Source organism: Chiloscyllium punctatum, chromosome 12, assembly GCF_047496795.1.
Source record: "Chiloscyllium punctatum isolate Juve2018m chromosome 12, sChiPun1.3, whole genome shotgun sequence".
Taxonomy (NCBI): domain Eukaryota; kingdom Metazoa; phylum Chordata; class Chondrichthyes; order Orectolobiformes; family Hemiscylliidae; genus Chiloscyllium; species Chiloscyllium punctatum.
The window spans coordinates 71,629,804-71,650,410 of NC_092750.1; the positions used below are offsets into that span (position 1 = coordinate 71,629,804).

The 20,607-nt window shown below is 43.1% G+C and overlaps 1 protein-coding gene across 3 annotated transcripts in view; it reads right to left on the reverse strand.

Moving 5' to 3' along the window:
- Positions 1-651: 651 nt before the first annotated feature.
- The window catches only part of mst1 (macrophage stimulating 1), a 76,537-nt gene continuing 56,581 nt past the window's right edge, over positions 652-20,607 (reverse strand). For 2 of the 3 annotated variants that reach the window (XM_072582752.1, XM_072582755.1), the window contains 6 exons: positions 18,266-18,383; positions 14,769-14,846; positions 10,925-11,071; positions 3,124-3,230; positions 2,334-2,473; positions 652-1,494 (listed from right to left, as the gene is read on the reverse strand). In XM_072582752.1, coding sequence (XP_072438853.1) covers positions 1,336-1,494; positions 2,334-2,473; positions 3,124-3,230; positions 10,925-11,071; positions 14,769-14,846; positions 18,266-18,383 — 749 coding nt within the window. In that variant the 3' untranslated portion in view covers positions 652-1,335. The remainder of the gene's footprint in view (positions 1,495-2,333; positions 2,474-3,123; positions 3,231-10,924; positions 11,072-14,768; positions 14,847-18,265; positions 18,384-20,607) is intronic. The other variant, XM_072582754.1, reaches the window with a different exon arrangement.

Genomic DNA, 20,607 nt, shown 5'->3' on the forward strand with positions numbered 1-20,607 from the left:
GGGTGAGAGAGGAAAGATATAAAAGAGACCTAAGGGGTAACTTTTTCACACATGTATGGAATGAGCTGCCAGAGGACGTGGTGGAGGCTGGTACAATTGCAACATTTAAGAGGAATTTGGATGGGTATATGAATAGGAAGGGTTTGGAGGGATATGGGCCGGGTGCTGACAGGTGGGACTAGATTGGGTTGGGATATCTGGTCGGCATGGACAGGTTGGACCGAAGGGTCTGTTTCCATGCTGTACATCTGTATGACTCTAAATTTAATTATTACTTCTGAAATTAAAAGCCAGTCACAAGGATGGTCATTATGTAACTATCAGTGAAGGTTGTAACAACCAAGTTGATTCATTAATGTCATCAAGGGAGAGAAGTTTGTCATTCTTACTCAGTTTGGCTTACATGTGACTGCATACACAGATGCTCCTGCTCCTCGGATGCTGCCTGACTGGCTGTGCTTTTCCAGCACCACACTCTTCAACACTGCATTCACAGATGTTAAACATTTGAAACAGTCCAGTCAACCACTCAGGGGTTAGGGGTGGTTAAGAAAAGCTGGTCTTAACAGTGACACACACATCCCAAGAAGGAATTTTTAAAATTCAAGTAACTGAGAAATGGAACATAATTCAATATTTATTTTAGAGGTAAGTGATCATTGGTTATCACATCTATACAAATAAAAATTCTACCTAATTCATTGTGTCATTGCCCAACATCAATGTGACAGGTTTGAAAATTAGATTTATCGAGATGCTCTGAAACTCTATAGAAAATGCAACATGGTAAAAAGTACAACACTCTGATAATGACATTTATGTATACAATGCATTGACTGTATCATGACTATATACATGAGGAGACAGGCAGGTTAAACGGAGTTAAATGTCAGCAATTTTTGTCATGAAAGAAGTGCCAAAAGAGCTCTTCAATGTAGCACAGTTACATACTGTGTCAGAAGAGACATTCCAGATATCAGATATTAAATTAATGCCAAACACTCAAAACAGTGCTGAGTGAAAGTTGCAATTTAATTAAATTGTATCTCAGACATAATTGATTCATTACTGCAGTGAAGTCTCTCAAAGTTGATTGATAAATCACACCATTAATTAGTAAATCTCCCCAAAAATAACTTCATTGACCCATTGGTTTCACGAAATAACAAATCCTCCCACGTGTAATAAGTAAACCGCTGTTAGTTTTACACCCCTAATTGTTTAAAGGTAATTATTCTGAAAGCCATGGAAAAATGATGTTACAAAGTTAACGGGGCTGGGTGTTTGGAAATATTTGTATCACAGATGCTAAATCTCCCACTGAAAGGCTGGCGCCTAGAGCTCTATGACTTTTTTAATCCAGTCCACGTACATTGCAACTCGGACAAAGATGCCAGGGTGATTCGGTCGGCCACATCCACGCCTTGGAATGATGACTCCCTCAAGCACCCAGCAGCTGTGGGTAAAGCAAGCAAGAGGCCCACCATAATCCCGCTGAAAGACACAAGAAACTGTTTAAGTTTCCTGGGAACACAAGTGTAATAACAGTTGTTGCAGTTGTCCAACTTTGGATATCATTCATCTCTAGTAGTGTACTGATCATGTCCCTACCTCTCAACCAAGAGTTCAAGTCCCACCCTGCTCCTGAGGTGTATCATAATATCTCTGAATATGTTGATGAGAAACAACTAGCTTCCAGATTCAGTGAATTCAGTCTAGGTAATGGTGCCTCTATTCAAAGCTCTACCAACACTCCTTGTTCAGGTGAAGGGTAGTTTGAACACAGAATGAAGCTCCCCCTACACCATAATTTCAAGCATCATGGAGCCCTTACATAATAAGGTACTGTTGGCTATTGCAGTGCTACCTGTTAATTCTGCTGACCAAATGTCCCAAATCCAAATATCAAAGCAAGATTTTCTGTGTGGCTTGATTCCTACTCCAGCTGTTCTGATTAGATTAGATTCCTTACAGGGTGGAAACAGACCCTTCGGCCCAACAAGTCCACACCGACGCTCCGAAGAGTAACCCACTCAGTCCCACTCTTCCCTCTGACTAATGCACCTAACACTAGGGGGAATTTAGCACGACCAATTCACCTAACCCGCACATCTTTGGACTACGGGAGGAAACCGGACAACACGGAGGAAACCCACGCAGACACGGGGAGAACGTGCAAACACCACACAGACAGTCACCCAAGGCTGGAATTGAACCTGGGACCCTGGTGCTGTGAGGCAGCAGTGCGAACCACTGAGCCACCGTTCTGCTGACTAGAATCCTCCATCTGCTGTTACTGGTCACAACCATTTGCTCCTGTTCTTGTTTCTTACCTCACATGCTCCAAATCCCCGTAGAACTGTCCCAGCACAGATCTCTGTCTCAGCCAGGCGACCTCTGTAGTACAGATTACATACTTTGTTACTTATCACTGGCATCACCAGGATATTCAGAACATCATCACGGCCTGTACCTACACATCAAGAGGAAGAAATTAGGACAGACAAAGAAATTATCAAAGAACCAACACAGGGCCTGGGTCCAATAGGCTCTGATAGAATAACACAATGGTAATATCCAGCAAGCATCCAGTGACTGTCTCAATCATCTACTCTTTCTGGCCTGACATGCAGGACGATGTTTTGTCTCGTAAGTCCCTGGACAAACCAGAGAACCCCAGTATTACCCTTCTAGCATTCAATGCATCAGGTGGCTTTCTCTTATTTCTTGCTTTGTCCAAATAACTTGCAGGTACAAACCATTCCAAAACTAGAGAATCACATCCTGGAAGTACTGCACTATGGAGAACACCAGCTTTGCTCAGGACACACAGAGGACGTAATTAGGGTGTAGCACCGTGCCAACTGTAATTAATCGAACTTAATTCACCTTTGCTTCATGCTATTTGTGCTACATCAAAAGGTGAAAGCATTGGTTAGAGTTTCAGTTTATGAACATCATCACCGATAATGAAACTGTCACTCCCCAAATAGTAATAGGACCGAGGCAGCTTGTTTTCATCCTACTGCATAACTGGATCAGACCACAATGATTGTTCCATGTAAAGTATGGTCCATGGTGGTGTCATCGAGCTGTTACCAAATTCCTGGTGGATGTCCTTACCTTGGGTCTCTCCCCAACCCGCTATCTCACAGCTAGTCCCTTCAGGAACAATATACCCCTGAGGGGGTAGACAGATCAGAGCAACCCGACTGTTCAAGGTGGCAGGTCTGTACGGGTGAGAAAAGAAACAGAGATCAGTGCAAGGTATCTCGTGTTGACTGGGAAGACTTGAACACATAATCTCGGCTGATCTCCGGTAAGTAGTGAAGCAGTGTTGCACAAACGGAAACAGACGAGATGTTAAATCAAGGTTCTGGCTCTCCTCTCAGGTGGATGTAAAATATCCCATCCGACTAGTCAAGGTAGAGCAGAGAAGTTTTCCCTGATGCTGTGACCAATACTTACCCTTCCAACAATATCAAAGATGCAAATCATCATCATCACACTGCTGGTTTTGAGAGCCTGCTGCGTACAAACTGGCTGCCACATTAGAACGTATAACAGTACAATACAGAAACAGGTCTTTCAGCCCACAATTTTGTGCTGATCATGATACCAAGTGAAATTAATCCCTTGTGCCTGCCCTTGATCCCTCCCTACATGTCCCTCCGTTCCTTACATATTTATTAAAAAGTCCCTTAAATGCCCTTATCATATCTTCCTCACACACTCCAGCAGTGTGTTTGACACTCCTACCACACTGTGTATAAAAACTTGCCCCTCACATCTTTGAACTCTCCCCCTCTCAACTTTAATGCATACCCCCAAGTATTAGATATTTCAACTCCGGGAAAAAGATTCTGACCGTCAACCCTATCTATGCATCTCATAATTTTATGGATTTCTATCAAGTCTCCCCTCAACCTCCACAACTCAAGTGAAAACAACTCAAGTTTTTCTAGCCTCCCCTTATAGCTCATACCCTCTAATCCAGGCAGCATCCTGGTAAACCTTTTCTACATCCTCTCCAAAGCCTCCACATCTTTCCTATAACGTGGCGACCAGATATGAACGCATTACTCTAGGAGTGGCCTAACCAAAGTCTTATAAAAAGCTGCAATATGACATCCTGACTCTTGTACTCAACTCCCTGACCAATAAAAACAAGCATACCATATGCCTTCTTTACTACCGTATCTACTTGCTTGGCCACTATCAGGGAGCTATGGACTTGATCCCCAAGATCCTTCTGTATATCAATGCCATTAACTGTATACTTTTTCTTAACATTTGATCTCCCAAAGTGCAGCACCTCACACTTACCTGGATTAAACTCCATCTGCTATTCTCCGCCCATATCTGCAGCCGATCTATATCCTGCTGTATCCTTTGACAACCTTCTACACTATCCACAACTCCACTGATCTTTATCATCTGCAAAGTTACTAATCCACTCATCTACATTTTCACCTAAGTCATTTACATATATCACAAATAGAGGAAGTCCCAGTACCGATCCCTGCAGAACACCATTAGTCACAGACCTCCAACCTAAAACACACTCTTCTACCACTACCCTCTGCCTTCTATGGGCAAGCTGACTCTGAATTCACGTGGCCAAGTCACCATGGATTCCATGCATTTTAATCTTCTAGATGAACCTACAATGTCAAAAACCTTCCTAAAATCTATGTAAACAACACCAACTGTTCCACCCTCATCAATCACCTTTATCACCTCCTTGAAAAATTTAATCAAGTTGGTAAGACACAACCTGCCCTGCAGAAAGCCATGTTGAATGTCCCTAATTAGGCTATGCTTTTCCAAATGTGTGTAAATCCTAAGAATTCTCTCCAATAGCTTCCCAAACACTGATATAAGACTCACCAGTCTGTAGTTTCCTGGATTAACCCGATTTCCCTTCTTGAACGGAAAAACAACATTAGTTTCCCATCAGTCCTCTGAAACCTCTCCTTGACCAAAGATCTTGGTCAAGGCCCCAGCAAACTCCTCTCTTGCCTCTCTCAGTAACCTGGGGTAGATATCATTGGGCTCTGGGGACTTACCTACCTTAATGCTCTTCAAGAGATCTAACACCACTTCCTTCTTGATCTCAAAATGCCCTAGTGTATTAGCATGCTCTACACAAATCTCACAATCCTCCATTTCATTCCCTGGGTGAACTCAAGGTCTCACCGACATCCTCTGCCTCTCAGCACAAGTTCTCTCCTTTACCCATGACTGGTTCTACCTTTTCCCTAGTTAACCTCTTGTTTTTAATGCCTTGGCTATAGAATGCCTTGGGTTTAACCCTTTAACCCTACTTACCAAGGTCATTTTGTTCTCCTAATTTCCTGCTTGAGTATTTTCCTGTTACCTTTTTTTCCCTCATGGGCCCTGTCTCATTTTAGCTTCCTAAATCTTACATAGGCTTCTTTCTTCTTTTGACAAACTTCACAACTTCCCTCATTATCCAAGGGTCCCTGACCTTGCCATCCTTGTTTTTCCTCCTTACTGGACCATGCTGATCTTGAACTCTTATCAGCAGGTCTTTAAACAATCCCCACAAGTTAAATGTGGACTTGCCTGATAACAGCTCCTCCCAATTAACACTCCCGAGCTCATCCTAATACTATCTCAAAACTTAAGGAGTTGTGATCACTCTTTCCAAAATGCTGTCCCACTGAAAGGTCAGTCTCCTGGCCAGGCTCATTAGCTTACAAGGTTCAGTATGGCCCCTCCTCTCGTTGGACTCTGCACATACTGTTTCACCAAACCATCTTGGATGCACCTGACAAATTCTGCTCTGTCTAAGCTTCTTGCTGATCAAAATTCCAGTCAATATTGGGGCAGTTAAAGTCACCCATTATGACAGCTGTTTTTATTGCATCTTTCCATAATCTGCCTACATATTTGTTCCTCAATCCTATCACAGTAATTGCAGTTTATTTTTGAGCTGTACCCTTGGAGAGGCCTCAGTAGATGAGCTGTCAAGTATGTCCTCTCGGAGTGCAGATGTAACATTCTCACTGATTAGTAGTGCAACCCCTCCACTTCTTTTACCTTCCTCTCCATCATGTCTAAAACAATGAAACCCTGGGGACATTGAGCAGCCAGCCCTGTCCCTCTCTCAACCAAGTCTCTGTAATGGCCACAGCATCATAGTCCCACATACTGATCCAGACTCTCAGCTAATCTGCCTTACCTATAATACTCATGGCGTTCAAATAAATATACTTCAGTCCATTAGTACCAGATGTTCATTTCCCTGTCTCTGCCTGTCCTTTCTTGCTGATTTACTGGTCCTAACATCTACGTTGCTCTCAATCCCTCTACTTGCTGACCTGCTGCTCTAATTCCCAACCCCCTGCCACTCTAATTTAAACCTTCCTGAGTAGCACTAGTGAATCTCCCTGCGAGGATATCGGTTCCCCTCCGGTTTAGGTGCAACCCATCCCTGTTGTACAGGTCACCTCTGCTCCAGAAGAGGTCCTAAGAACCTGAAACATTACCCCCTGCACCAGCTCCTTATCCACATACTCATCTGTCCTATCTTTCTATTCCTTGGAGCGAATTACTTAATTTTTTATAAAGTAGTTTAACATGTTGCAAAGATATGAAAGGCAGTATATTGATACACACTTGGGGCTCTTGTGTCACAATGGTAGTGTCCCTATCCCTGAACCAGCAGTCCCATCTGCTCCAGCGAATTGTCAATAACAAGTCTGAACAGGTTGATTAAAAATAATTATAAATGCACTCTTTTAGCTTCCAACAGATTCCGAGATCTAATTGACTGTCCTTCCAGATGCCAGATTTTCACTTTCTAGTTCTTGGGTCCTACCTTAAGACATTCAGTGTACATGTCAGCAGTGCCCTCAAAGACGGGCTCCTTGGAAACCCCCAGATACTGGAATGCACAGCCAGCGGTGATAGTAGACTCAGAAACATGAGGCACTTTTAAGTGACTCTTGGATAGGCACGTGGATGATAGTACAATGAAGAGTATGTTGGTTAGTTTGATCTTAGAGTTAGGATAAATGATCAGCACAACATCGAGGCCATAGGACCTGTGCTGTTCTATGGTTTATACTCTCACCAGTGCTCCAGGACTCCAGTTATCCTGGTATATGAACATTCCAGAGCAGCTTATTGCCCCAGTTCTCAAATTAACTTCTAATGACCTGATTCTCAGTTTTATCAAATCCAATCAATCCTTTCCCATTGTCACCCTAGCCCTGCTACACTGACCCCAGTATATAAAGAGACAGAACCTGATACCTTCTATCCCTAGAGCTGACAGATAGTTCCAGCCATCATAGAACAGCTCAGTACAGGCCCTTCAGCCCTCGATGTTGCGCCAACCTGTGAAATTAATCTGATGCCCATCTAACCTACACCATTCCATTATTATCCAGATGTATGTCCAATGCTCATTTAAATGCCCTTAATGTCGCCGAGTCTTCTACTGTTGCAGGCAGGCCATTCCACGCCCTTACTACTCTCTAAGTAAAGAAACTACCCCTAATATCTGTCCTAAATCTCTCACCCCTCAATTTAAAGCTATGTCCCCTTGTGTTAGCCGTCACCATCCAAGGAAAAAGGCTCTCACTGTCCACCCTCCTCTGATTATCTTATACATCTCAATTAAGTCACCTCTCAACCTTTTTCTCTCTAACGAAAACAGCCTCAGTTCCCTCAGCCTTTCCTCATAAGACCTTCCTTCCAAATCAGACAACATCCTGGTAAATCTCCTCTGAACCCTTTCCAAAGCTTCCACATCCTTCCTATAGTGCAGTGACCGGATACTCCAGGTGCTGCCTTAGCAGTGTCTTGTACAGCTGAAGCATGACCTTGTGGCTTCGAAACTCAATCCCCCTACTCACAACTGAAGTAAGGCTTACTGGTCTATAATTCCCTACTCCCCATCTTAAACAAGGGAAACAATGTTTACTATCATCCAGTCTTCTGGGACCACTCCTGTTAACAAAGATGACTTAAAGATCAAAGCCAAAGGGTCTGCAGTCTCCTCCCTGGCTTCCCAAAGAAGCGGAGGATAAATCCCATCTGGCCCAGGGAGTCCTATCTATTTTCAGATCTTCCAAAATTGCTAAAACCTCCTCTTTGTCAACCTCCCTCCCATTTAATCTTGTAACCTGTATCTCCATATTCTCACTGGCATTGCCCTTTTCCAATGTCAGAACTGACGAAAAGTATTCATTAAGCGCTTCCCCTATGTCCTCAGATCCCACACACAACTTTCCACTACTGTCTTTGATTGGTCCTAATCTTACTCTAGTCATTCTTTTATTTCTGATTGACCTATAGAAGGCCATAGAGTATTCTTTGATCCCATCTGCCAACAACTTCTCATGTCCCCTCCTAGCTCTTCTTAGCCCTCTCTTTAGATCTTTTCTGGCTAACTTATAACTCCCAAGCCCCCTAATCGAGCCTTCATGCTTCATTGTGACAGAAGCATTTTTCTTCCTCTCAACAAGAGCTTCAACTTCTTTCGTAAACCATGGCTCCCGCTCTCGACAACTACCTCCCTGCCTGATAGGTATATACTTATCAAGGGCCCAAATTTCAAGTGTGTCCATCCTCTGCAGTTTCTTTCCCCATCCTATGCATTCTAAATCTTGCTTTATTGCATCATAATTGCCTTTCCCCCCAGTCATACCTCTTTCCCTGTGGTATATACCTATCCCTGCCCATTGCTATTGTAAATATAACCAAATTATGGTCACTATCACTAAAGTGCTCACCTACCTCCAAATTTAACACCTGGCCGGGTTCATTTCCCAGTACCAAATCCAATATGGCATCGCCCCTTGTTGTCCTGTCTACATACTGTGTCAGAAAACCCTCCTGCACACACTGAACAAAAACTGACCCATCTAAACTACTTGAACTATAGTATTCCTAGTCAATATTGGAGAAGTTAACGTCCCCCATAACAACTACTCTGTTACTCTTGCTCCTATGAGAATCATCTTTGCTATCCTTTCCTCTACATCCCTGGAACAATTCAGAGGCTGATAAAAAGCTCCCAGCAGGGTGATCTCCACTTTCCTGTTTCTAACCTCAACCCAAGCTACCTCAGTTGTCGAGTCCTCAAACGTTTTCTCAGTTGCTGTAATACTCACCTTGATTAACAATGCCACACCCTCCCCAAGCCTCCACCCCCCCCCCACCCCCACCCCCCACTTTTACCATCTTCTCTGTTCTTGCTGAAACAATCCACAACAACCATTCCTGTCCCTTCTCTAGCCATGTCTCTGAAATGGCCACAACAGCAAAATTCCAGGTACCAACCCATGCTGCAAGTTCACCCACCTTGCTCCAGATGCTCCTGGCATTGCAGTACACACATTTCAAACCAACATCCTGATTGCTAGTATCCTCTAGTGACATTATAAATTTATCTCTGAGCTCAATGCCCTTAACCTTCTGTACACCGGAACTACAATATAGATTCCCATCTCCCTGCTGCATTAGTTTAAACCAACTCCCCCCCGGAGAGCATTAGCCAACTCCCCCCCCCCCGGTATCTTCTATCGGTACCACTGATGTCTCTTGCTGTTTCTGGGACATCCTCTGCACAGAGAATGGGTTGATGTACTCAGTGGAAAACTAAATGACCTAATCGAAACCGGACTATTTGACTTATTGGGTTCTTTTTGTTTCATTGTAGTTTTACCATCCCAGTTCTCTTCATATTGGCTCCCATTATCAAAGCCACTCAGTCAATATTCCTGATTATGCTATTTTGCAGAAGATCCCCGGTGTTAGAAAGATTTGATTCACCATGACCACTCTTCACGTGACTTCAAATGCTGATACGAAGAGTCAGGCCAATAATGTGCTCTGCCCAAAACACTAATTCCATTCTTCAGTTCTGTAGAAGACTCAGACTTTAAATGTTAACTGTTTCTCTCTCCACAAATGCTGCCAGACCTAGGGATGTAATACAATATTGGTAATGCTACTGAACTAGTCATCCCAAAATCTTGGTTAATATTCTGGGATCAAGGGTGTAAATCCTACCATAACAGTTGGTGAAATTTGAATTCAGTAGAAATCTGAAGTAAAATGTTACTCTAATGAAAGCCTCGTATCAACTGTTAATTGTCATAAAAGCCCATCTGGTTCCTGAAGTCTTCAGTGAAGGAAATCCACCATCCTTACTTCATCTGGCCTACATATGACTCCAGATCCAATAGCAATGTCCTTGACTCTTAGCTTCCATATAGGCAATTAGGGATGGGCAATGCATGCTAATCTAGTCAGCGATATCCCATGATTAAATTTTTAAAACTTGCTATCTTTCTCCAGTATTTTCTGTGATTGCTACTAATTCCATTCTGATGCGCTTTCTCCACCAATCCTTTACACTTATATCTATGTTTCAGGCTGATAGGCTCAAAGTCAAAAACAAATATTCCAATGGATTCACGGCAGTTACTGCAAAGGTAATCCAGAACCCTAAACATCTAGAAAAAGTTCAAATCCCTCAGCAGTTTAAGAACTTGAATTTGGTTGAAAAAGTCTGGGATAAAGAGGTGGTATTGGCAAAAATGACAATGAAGGTGTCTGATTATTGTTAAACCCTAGAGTTCACTAATATTCTTTTGGAAGGAAAGTCTGTTTTCCTCTAGCCTCAATTTTATTCCAGTCTCATATTTCTAGATGTCTCTTTACTATCCACTGATAGAGCCCAGCAAGATCACCACGAACCTCACCAGATGCTGATTTAAGATGGCCCACTACCACCATATTCTCTGAGCAGTTGTGCAGGATCAATAAATGTCAGTTAGCCTTGCCAGTGACACTCATACTCCAAGAATGAACATAATTTTAAAACATTAAAGTTACAAAGATGAATATCAAACAGAGCAGATGATTTTATTGGTACAGGTACCTCTCTAACTCCAACATGATCAGGTTGGAATGTTTTGGTCCACACACGGCCCTTCGGATGGGGATAGCTTGCTTGTCTGGGTCATCAGATCTGGGATCTTTTAAAATGGTTCCCATCAAGGCTTCATACCCCCTGAACTCAGCATAACTAAAAGACAAAAACACAAAACTAAAACACTGGTTCATTTTTCATGACCGATGCAAGGACTTGCTCTTTCAGGATAATCTAATATAGCTTCATCAGAGGACAATATTTTCATTCACATCCTCCAATCTGAAAGTGTCTTTGTAAGCTGATGCTGTGGGTCTGGGTACCTTGGTTCACTACTAACTTCAGATTTCTTGTCAGCCAGGGAAAGAATCTCTGAGTCCAGAGAAATGATTACATTCTTGGGAGAATCAAAGGACAGACATCCTGCTGATGATTGAGTTCTGTGTGCTTTGCATGGTGGGATCAATGGAATACAGTGACATTTTGGGGAGCTTTGACATAATGCGAGCAGAAATTACACTTGGTTAGAGGTTGGAACAGAAGTAAGATTCTATCACATTATCCTATCAGGTGTTTAGATCTGACCCAACAGTATGTCTCCCTCCCCATACCAATAGGACACTTCTAGGTCTCACTGTAGTATATCCATAGGGATGGACAGAGTGGGATGATTACTCATTCTGCTCCAGGCTGGAAATAGGCTGAAATTCCCTAAAGCATTTCACTCAGGAGGTGATTAGAGATTTTCACTCATTAATCTAAGCTGGATTCAAAGAACCAGGCTCAGAATATAAGATGGATATCTGACCTGGTTTTATAACGAATAAATGATTGTCAGAATTGTAAGTGAGGATAAACAAAGCAGAAATTCCATTTAAGATGTTGAGTAAAGTTATTATAAACATAGTGATGGATAACTATGAAGGGTGAAGGTGGACATACAGTTCCCACTGACAAAAGGGTCAGTAATCAAAACATAAATTAAGATCATTGGCCAAATCTCCAGTGAAAAATTAAGAGCTTTGTTTTAAACAGTGAGTTCTTCTTATCTGGAATCTGCCTGAATGGCTGGCTGAAGCAGATTCAAGAAACTATCAAAAGGCAAATGGGTAAACATCTGAAGAGAAAAATTCAGGGAAAGGGCAGGAAGAGTGAGTCTAGCTGAATTGTTCTGCAGAAGACTAGCATAGAAGCAACAGGCCAAATGGCCTCTTTCTGTGCTGTTACGATTCCACAAGTCTACGATTCCACAAATCACTGGACAAGGAAGAAATGTTTGTGCGGCATTGAAGGAACAGGAGAGGGCCACTGTCTGGATAGTTTTTCCTTGGACATAATGGGACAAATGGGACAAAGCAGCCCACTTAATTGACAACATATCCACTCTCTTCACTGCTAATGCTCAGTGTGTACTCTCTACAAGATGCACTGCAGAAATTCACAGCACATTCTAAACCCTGGACCACTTCCATCTAGAAGGACAAGGGGAACAACACCCCTGGCAAGTTCACTTCGAAACCACTTACCATCCTGACTTGGAAATATATCGCCATTCCTTTGGTGTCACTAAGTTAAAACCCTGGAATTCTCAGCCTAACGGCATTGTGGGTCTACCTGCACCAACATATCAAGGCTGCAGCTCAGCACCATCTTCTCAGCAGGGTAGGTTGAGGAGTGGCCCAGCCAGCAACACCTACATCCCATGATGGATTTGAAAAAAAAAACTAGAATAGAACATAGAATCCCTACAGTGTGGAAACAGGCCATTAGTCCACATCGACCCTCCAAGGAGTAACCCACCCAGACCCTATTACTTGACATTTACCCCGACTAATGCACCTAACCTACACATCGTTGAACACTATGGGCAATTTAGCATTGCTAATTCACCTAAATCTGCACATCTTTGGATTGTGGGAAGAAACTGGAGCACCCAAAGGAAACCCACACAGAAACGGGGAGAACGTGCAAACTCCACATTGACAGTCGCCTGAGGCTGGAATCGAACCCGGGTCCCTGGTGCTGTGAAGCAGCAGTGCTAACCACTGAGTTACAATATAACCTACAAAATTCTAGCAAAACTAGACAGGGTAAGCAAAGGAATGATGTTCCCAATAACTGGGGAGTCCAGAACCAGGGGTAACAGTTTAAGGGTATCGGTGGGTCATTTAATACCGAGACAAGGAGCAATGACTTCACCCAGAGAGTGCAGGGCCTGTGGAATTCTCTGCCACAGAAAGCAGTTGAGACCAAAACATTGAATATTTTCAAGAAGGTATTACAGATAGTTCTTAGGGTAAAGGGACCAGAGGATATACAGAGAAAGTGGGAACAGGGTATTGAGGTGAATGATCAGTCATGATTGAGATAAATGGTGGAGCAGGCTCGAAGGGCAGAATGACCTACTCTTGCTCCTACTTTGTGTTTTTGCATTGTAAATTCTAATATCGTATGAATAAGAGGGAAAGCAACACTTCATGTGAGAAGAGGTCAATCTTTTACCTGATTTTCCCTTTTCATTCTGTATGTTATTTTTATGCCAGGACCAAAATACTTCAGGGATCTCACTTTGTAATTAAGTGCATCAGTTGAAACCTCTGGAAATTGCATAATTCCTGGTTGCATGATGAACCCTGGAACTGGGAGTTTACCTTACACCATTTGAAGGGGTAAAACATTGACTGCCTTTTGAGAGGTACATTTTTATTGGAGTAAAATGAAGGAGGGACACTTGGTGGTGGGGGGGGGGGTTCGCTCCACCAGGATAAAGCACTGAACCCTCCCCCCCCCCCCACAGAAAAATATGGTCCATTTACCAGAGAGTCTAGGTCAGGCCTGGTACAAAGAAGCAAAGTCAAGCCTGCTTCCCAACATGGCTAAAGCAAGGACTGGGGATGCTGGAGATCCGAGTCCAGATAAGAGTGGTGCTGGAAAACCACAGCAGGTCAGGCAGCATCTGTTTTACTTTGATGGATGTGATAGGTTCCTTTGGGGCCTTGGTCAGAGGTGAGGTGGGGGGTGGGGGAGGAGGGAAGGTGTGGGTGCAAGTTTTTCAATTCCTGCGGTAGCAGGGGAAGGTGCCAGGAGGGGAGGATGGGTTGTTGGGGGAATGTGGACCTGACCAGGTAGTCACGGAGGGAATGGTCTTTGCGGAAAGCGGAAAGGGGTGGGGAGGGAAATGTATCCCTGGTGGTGGGATCCGTTTGGAGGTGGAAGAAATGTCAATGGATGATGCAGTTATGACCTGCTGTGCTTTTCCAGCACCACTCTAATCTAGACTGCTTTCCAACACGCCTGCATCTGGTGTACACATACAAACTACTGCAGGGTCAGTGATGGAGGACAATAGGATAATATTCTCAATGAGGTTAGCCCACTCCGATTGAAGTTCCCAGTCACCTCACTACTTCCTGATTGAAATGTGGGAGTTGCCTTCACTCCCAACCAACAAAGCTTCTCTATAAGTACCCACAGGAGGCTACCATGTTGCAATGGTCATCCCTCCCACTGAATTTGACTTCTGTCAGGATGGGGAAGGATGAGAGTGCCTGGCTCATGCCAGTTTGGGATGTCTTGACTGAGCAAGGGTATTTGTTTCTCCCCCACCCCCACATCAGTAACGTGGTCATCTCAAATATCCCTGACTCCGGCTGAGATCAGGAGGTTAAACCAGGGTCTTCTTACGAGTTTGGTTCAGAACCACTTTGCATGATGCGCTCACCCATGAAGCTCTCAGTGCCCAAGTCCACAGCTCCCTGGCACTTTGAGACCTATCGCCAAGCCCACACCAAAATTATATTGGCATGATATTCCTGCACAATTAGAGCTCCATGCATTAAACAGACTGACCTACCAGGAGGAAAAACACTGCTTCATACTGATGATCCAGTTCCTGCGCACAAGGGATCCACCACAAAAATGCTTCCCTTCCCTGAAAAGAAAGGAAAATACAACTTAAATGCATATTCAAGAAAAATCAACAAAATTGGCATGAGAGAAAATGGCAGCAGGGAAGAAATATCCATTCCATCCTCTCCACCTCCTTAATTGGGTTGACAGCTCTGATTGTTCAGCTCCCTGGTGCCTTTCTCACAGGATGTCCCACTTCTAACTGCACCCATGAACAGCCCACAGCTCCTGCCACTGATCCACTCAATGGAGTCCACTTCACCAGGTACCACCTTCTGACACTGACTGGACTCAATCATCTGGATCGGGTGATCCTTGACTGTCAATCAAACAGTTCTTTCCCACATGGATGACAGCAGTGAAACACTGCAGGACAGGAAGTCTGAGGTGAAAAGCAGAAAAATTTGGAAATCAAATAGGACATCAGTTGTGGAGAATGTAAGAAAGGCAATATTTTAGGGTGACTAGCACTGAGCAAGAATGGAAAGCATTAAGTATCGAACTGGTTTAACTCAAGCACAGGGGCTGGCAAAACTTCGGGTATGAAACACAAGTAAAGCCCTGCAGTAGAATGGAAACCAGGAGAGGGTTAACAAGAGATTTACAAGGATGTTACCAGGAATGGAGGGTTTGGGTAATAAGGAGATGTTGGATAGGCTGGGACTATTACTCCTACTACTGGAAACATCTTCTCAATATCTGCTCTATCCTGGGTCTCCCAGTATTCTGTAAGTTTCAATCAGATTTTCCCCTCATCCTTATAAACTCCATTGAGTATAGACCTAGACTCCACAACTACTCCTCACTTGAGAAGCTCTTCATCTCCAGGATCATTCTTGTAAACCTCCAATGGACACCCTCCAGCACATCCTTCCTTAGATACGGGCCTGAAACTGCTCACAATATTCCAAATGCGGACTGACCAGAGCATTCTCCAACCTCAGCAGTACATCTCTGGTTTTATATTCTCGTCCTTTCAAAGAGAATGCTAACACTACAGTTGCCTTCCTAACTGCCAATTGAACCTACATGTTTAGTTTGAGAATCCTGAACTAGGATTCCCAAATCACTTTGTACTTCAGGTTTCCACAGCCTTTACCATTTAAAAAATAGCCTCTACTCTTCCTACCAAAGTGCATATGCTCACACTTGCTCTCACTGTATTCCATCTGCCACTTCTTTGCCCACTCACCTAGCCTGTTCAAGTTCTTCTGCAGCCTCCCCATTTCCTCAACACTACCTGTCCCTCCACTTACCTTTATGCCATCTGCAAACTTAGCAATAATGCCCTCAATTCCTCCAGCCAGATCACTAATGTACAAGTGAATAGTTGTGGTCTCAGCAAACCTCCACTAATCACTGGCTGCCATTCTGAAAAAGAATCTTTTATCCCTACTCCCTGCCTTCTGCCAGTCAGCCAATCCTCTTTCACATTGCTCTCTCTCTCTCACTGGGCTCTGTCTCCACCAATCAGCTCACATTCACCCCATCCCATCCCACCCCACCTCACCTCACACTGTCCAATTCCACCTTCAGCATAAATACAATGTTTTCCTAGTTGCTAACAGTCTGATGAAGAGTCACTGAACCGGAAACATTGATCCTGCTTTCTCCCCGTAGATGCTGCCAGACCTGCTGAGTTTCACCAACAAATTCTGTTTTTGTTTCGAACCTCCAGCATCCACAGTTCTTCATTTTATTTTCATATTTTGGTCTATTAGCCATTGGATTCCCAACACAGGGGAGTGATAACTGGGATGGGGGGGGGGGGGGGGATCTTGTAGCATGGCAGTCTTGGGGAAGGGGTTTAGAAACATGGATGGGCTCCTAGTAGTCCACCTTACCTCCCTAAGAGCAGTTTCTCAGTTATGCATCCATGAGACTGAGAGCATCTCTGCTAAGGTAAGACAGTGAATGTGCTGAAAATGTTGAAAAACATTAAGGATAGATAAGTCCGCTGGCATGAGATGGAATATATCCAAGGTTGCTACAGGAAGTGAAGGAAGCGATTGCTGCGTCTTTGGAAATGATCCTTGCATCCTCACTGTCCACTGGAGTACTGCCAAATGATTGGAGGGTGGCAAATGTTATTCTGTCGTTCAAGAAAGGGAATAGGGATAATCTTGGGAATTACAGACCAGTCAGTCTTACGTCAGTGGTGGGCAAATTATTGGAGAGGATTCTGAGAAACAGAATTTATGATTACTTGGAAACCGCAGTTTGATTCGAGATAGTCATGCCTCACAAGCCTTAGAGAATTCTTTGAGGATGTGACAAAACACATTGGTAAAGTTAGTGCATTGGATGTGGTATACATGGATTTTAGCAAGGCATTTGATAAGGCTCCCCATGGTAGGCTCATTCTGAAAGTAAGGAGGCATGGGATACAGGGAAATTGGGCTGTCTGGATACAGAATTGGATTAGTGGTCCTGGAAGAGCACAGCAGTTCAGGCAGCATCCAACGAGCAGCGAAATCAACGTTTCGGGCAAAAGCCCTTCATCAGGAATTCCTGATGAAGGGCTTTTGCCCGAAACGTTGATTTCGCTGCTCGTTGGATGCTGCCTGAACTGCTGTGCTCTTCCAGCACCACTAATCCAGTATTTGATTTTCAGCATCTGCAGTCATTGTTTTTACCTTGGGTACAGAATTGACTGATCCATAGAAGACAGAGGATGGAGAGTATTCAACCTGGAGCTCGGTGGCAGTAGTGTTCCACGGGGATCTGTTCTGGGACCTGTGCTCTTTGTGATTTTTGTAAATGACTTGGATCAGGAAGTGGAAGGGTGGGTTAGTAACTTCGCCGATGATATGAAGGTTGGAGGAGTGGTGGATAGTGTGGAGGGCTGTTGTAGATTGCAACAGAACATTGACAGGATGCAGAACTAGCCTGAGAAGTGGCAGATGGAGTTCAACCTGGAAAAGTGTAAAGCGGTTCATTTTGGAAGGCTGAATTTGAACACAGAATACAGAGTTAAAGGCGGGATATGTGTTTTTTTTTATCCTTCGCAGCTGTTTTTTTGTCAGAGTTTGGCTGGAGATGTTGCCCACTATTAAATCTATCTTTAGTTTCAGATTCCACTGGGATTTCATAGGCCATAGCTGCTGAGGTGAGGCAACATCACACACAGGAGCTTAATCTAATTCTCGTCCATGTCAATCCATTATTGGTGAAACAGTGAATTATTGTCAAGTGAAGGGACAAGCTCAGCCACCTGAGAAATGAACATTGGCTTTCATGACCACAGCTGAGCGTCACAAACTGGCTAGACCTATAATTTTCTCTATCCATACAGAGTAGTGCCATTGTGTGATGGAGCATGTGGAGGACAATGTATAATGCTGGACACTCATCAAGTATTAAAGATACATGGATTAGGAGTATAACCTGATAGCAAAGGTACAGGCATTTTGGAAACAGACTACAACCTGGTCCGATTACCTGTTGCGAAGACTCACAGTCCAGGGAGAGTTACCAGGTGTGCCTCTTAACATACGACTCTTTTTGTTTTCCACTGGCCGGTCTTCCCGCCTACCGCATGACTCAAATTCGACTGAGGCTAAAAGGGGTACAGAAGCCAGTATTAAATACTACACACACTCATCCAAAGTACAGTGAGTGAACTGACCCAGGGGCAGCTTGCTAAACCCAATCTTGGCACACAAGCCAGGGAACAAGAAATAAGAAGAACGCCATGGACAATTCACCTCCCGAAACTCCATAGAGGAGAACTATCACTAGTATTAAAGGTATACCACTGCCGAGTCAGGCTACTAATATTAAACTTATGGTTATCTTAATAAAGAACTAGACCATGAAATTAAAGGAGCAGTCATCATGGGGTAGTATTGCACTCTGGTGTTAAAATATAATTATTATGGAGTAGGACTACACTGTGCTATTAGAAGTCATTGTGAAGTAGATCTTGATGTTACAGTCAGCATTAAGTAGGGCTACATCTTGATATTAAAAATACAGTCATTGTGGAGTAGGATTACATCTTAATGCTAAAGGTACAGTCACCTTGGATAACCAAATGGAAACAAGTACTCTACTTGTCAACAAGAACAGCCAGGGATGACTAAAGATCTGAGGGACAACATAAGACTAAAACATAAAACATACAAGAATAAAATATAGCATAAATCTTGGCAAAGCGAATGATACATATAAAAGTAAAGCGTCACAAAACAGAAAACGAAGGCTAAAAACGAATATGAAAAGAAAACTGTGAAGTACATCAGAGCAACCATTATGTTAGAAAAAGATGTGGTGATAAACAGTATTGTGGGCCCTTAAACTAGTAATGGTGACAATGTTAATAAAAATAAGGAAATGGCAGACATGCTGAGTTATTGCTTGTGTCAGTATTTATAGTAATGAAAGAAATCAATACATACTGAGAGAATAGTTTTCAATTGGGGACTCGCCATAATTAACATATGCGATTTAGCAGTACTGAAGAAAATAGTTAAGAATCATACAACACCACGTTATAGTCCAACAGGTTTATTTGGAAGTACTAACTTTTGGAATGCTGCTCCTTCATCAGGTAGCTGTGGAGCAGGATCATAGGACACAGAATTTATAGCAAAAGATCATAGTGGCATACAACTGATGCAATGTAGTGAAAAAACCTAGATTGCTGTTTAGTCTTTCATCTTTTAGAATGAGCTGCAGGTTTCCATTCATTAATATGTAAATCCCAGAACTTCTTTCAAGTCATATTCTCAAGATAACTTAAGGTTTTATGTAAAAAAGGTGACATCTCAGCTCAGAGAATGCATGAAAGGTGTGAGGTTAGAATCTGTCTGTATTCCAATCTTGAATCAGACTGGTTCTATTTCCAAAGTAGGAATTTATAAAATGCCTTCAGGTTGTGTGCTTTTTGAACAAAATAAAATGTATCTGCAAATCCAATTCTGAAAATACAAATTCACTCCAAAGACCTATATTTGTGTGTGCGTGCATGTGAGGGAGAGAGAGAGAGTGAGAGACTGTGTGCGTGTGTGTGTTTGTTTGTGTGGGAGAGAAGGAGAGTATGTGATTACATCTTGAATGCATTGTCTGAGCGATGACACTTTGATCTTTTGCTATAAATTCCGTATCACATCATCCTGCCCCACTTGCTACCTAATGAACAAGCAGCGCCGTGAAAGTCAGTGCTCCCAAATAAACCTGTTGGACTATAACATGGTGTTGTGAGATTTTTAACTTTGCCCACCACAGTCCAACACTGGCACCTCCATATTGAAGAAAGTAGTGGCACGAAAGAAACTTCCAAGACAAGGTGATTTGCATCCCAGTGTTTTAAAGGAAATGGGCAGAGAACTACAGTATTATAAACTTCCCTTCATTCAGGGATCACTCCTTTTGCTATTTAAGAAACGGCAGCGAGGGAAACCAGGTAACTATAAACCTGTTAATTCACCATCTATGATTGGGAATTTTCTATAATTAACACCATGAAAACCTCTAATACCTCCAGATGGTCAGATGGGTATACCTTGGGTTTGTAACTGGGTCAGTCATACCTGATAAACCGAATTAATTTTTTTAAACAGTGTTCCCTTTAAATGACCCTTAATTATGTATGACCTATTTGTTGGAGTGCACAGTTGGACTGCCACATATGGCCTCTTAAAGGGATAGCTGCTTCTGGGCTTTCCTCATTCTGCATTTCACAATTTCTGCCCAGTTACCCATCCACACAGAAGGTTGGAGGTGACTAAAGTAGTGGGCAGGCGAATGTCAAGAGATATTATCCATTTGGACTTCCTGAA